This window comes from Trichechus manatus, unplaced genomic scaffold (genome assembly GCF_000243295.1).
Source record: "Trichechus manatus latirostris isolate Lorelei unplaced genomic scaffold, TriManLat1.0 scaffold00017, whole genome shotgun sequence".
NCBI classification, from domain to species: Eukaryota; Metazoa; Chordata; class Mammalia; order Sirenia; family Trichechidae; genus Trichechus; species Trichechus manatus.
Genome location: NW_004443953.1, coordinates 15,487,578 through 15,489,026, shown reverse-complemented (window position 1 = coordinate 15,489,026; position 1,449 = coordinate 15,487,578). Strand labels below are relative to the sequence as shown.

General features: G+C 34.1%; 1 protein-coding gene across 1 annotated transcript in view; it reads right to left on the bottom strand.

Annotated features, from left to right (window-relative positions):
• Positions 1–1,449, bottom strand: part of CRYBG1 (crystallin beta-gamma domain containing 1) — a 56,365-nt gene that overhangs the window by 41,033 nt on the left and 13,883 nt on the right. Inside the window, exons 4-5 of the mRNA XM_023727617.1 lie at positions 1,106–1,153; positions 900–1,018 (exon numbers count right to left, since the gene is read on the bottom strand). Coding sequence (XP_023583385.1) covers positions 900–1,018; positions 1,106–1,153 — 167 coding nt within the window. The remainder of the gene's footprint in view (positions 1–899; positions 1,019–1,105; positions 1,154–1,449) is intronic.

The following is a 1,449-nucleotide window of genomic DNA, read 5'->3' as shown; positions in this document are numbered from 1 at the left end:
ACAAAGTCTTCACACCTAAGGACAAAAGATAATTCTATTTTTTCTAAAGAGTATGTTTAATATATAGCAAAATGTACTAAAATATCTTAAAACCTAGTAAGAAGGATTCTACACATATTTAATTAATGGAAACCAAAAGAAAAGCTTACTGATTTTTTAAATTATAAATATCTAGAGCTCTACTTTTTAAATTTCAAACAATTTTATAAATAAGTACAAAAAATAACTATTTATGCCAGATGAGTGGTTTCTTTTTTTAAAGTTGGTTTTTTAAATTTAACTTCCTATGTATTTTCTAGAGGCAATTAATCTGGTAAAACAATGTTAGAAACCAGCAAAATATTCATGTTTTCATCAGTTTCTTTCTTAATCAAAACTATCTTTTATAGAAAAGTTAGAAAGAAAATTAAAATTTTACAATAGTCCTTCACTGAACTGTCATTAAAAAGTTAACAATGTTTTTCCTTACAGATTGAAAAAGAAAGTCACATTTGGACTATCAGCATGACTACTGCAATTCTTGTCAACCTCATTTGAAACTCATAAGCCCAAAGCGTATTATGGACCCTGACATATCTTTAGGCCAAAACCATGTTATGTGGAGACATGTGAGAAAAAGAAGCTTGCATTTTCACTTTTCTCATTTTCTACAATAGACATGTATCAGTCCTATAATTGGAAGCATGATTAAAAATGATCTTTTTAAATATGAATTACTTTTAATACACATGGGGTTGCCACAAGTCGGAGTCAACTCAAAGGCAGCTTTTTTTTTTTAGCAGTATTTTCTGCCCTTTACATTGCTAAATGCATAATTTTAAAGTCCTGAGGACCAAACAGGTAATTAAGAATGTAAAACACAAACCCCGTAAGTCAGGAACTCAGAGTGCCATTCTTACCATCCTCTAACGACTCTTACGAGAATCACTGGAGACAGGTTCCATGAACTACAATCCTGGATGTCACTGAAAACCTCAATGCAATCCTCAGAGACCTCAGGCTCACTATATATCACTACCTGTAAGAAAGTGAGAACGGTAGCATACCTTGTTGTACTTCATCAGACCAAAAGAAAATACAGACTAGAAATAGAAAATAACCTTACCTTTCCAGGTCGGGGGTTGATTTTATTTTGGACACTTCCTCTAAATGTCTGTAATCAGATGAATGAAATACAACAAATAATTACAATTTTGCATAGCAATCCTCTTTTCTCCCCACTGTCCCCACCCCCACCATCGTCCTTTCAGTAAGATATTTGCCTCACAATTTATCAGCTTGAAGCATGTCTGCTCTCATCAATGCCAAAGTTATATTAAAATCCCCTTGGAGGAAGGACAGCACACACACTACAGGGGAAGTCAGCACAACTGGACTAAACCAAAGCTAAGAAGTTTCCCGAATACAACCAGACACTTCAAGGGACAGAGTAGTAGGGGCAGGGGTCTA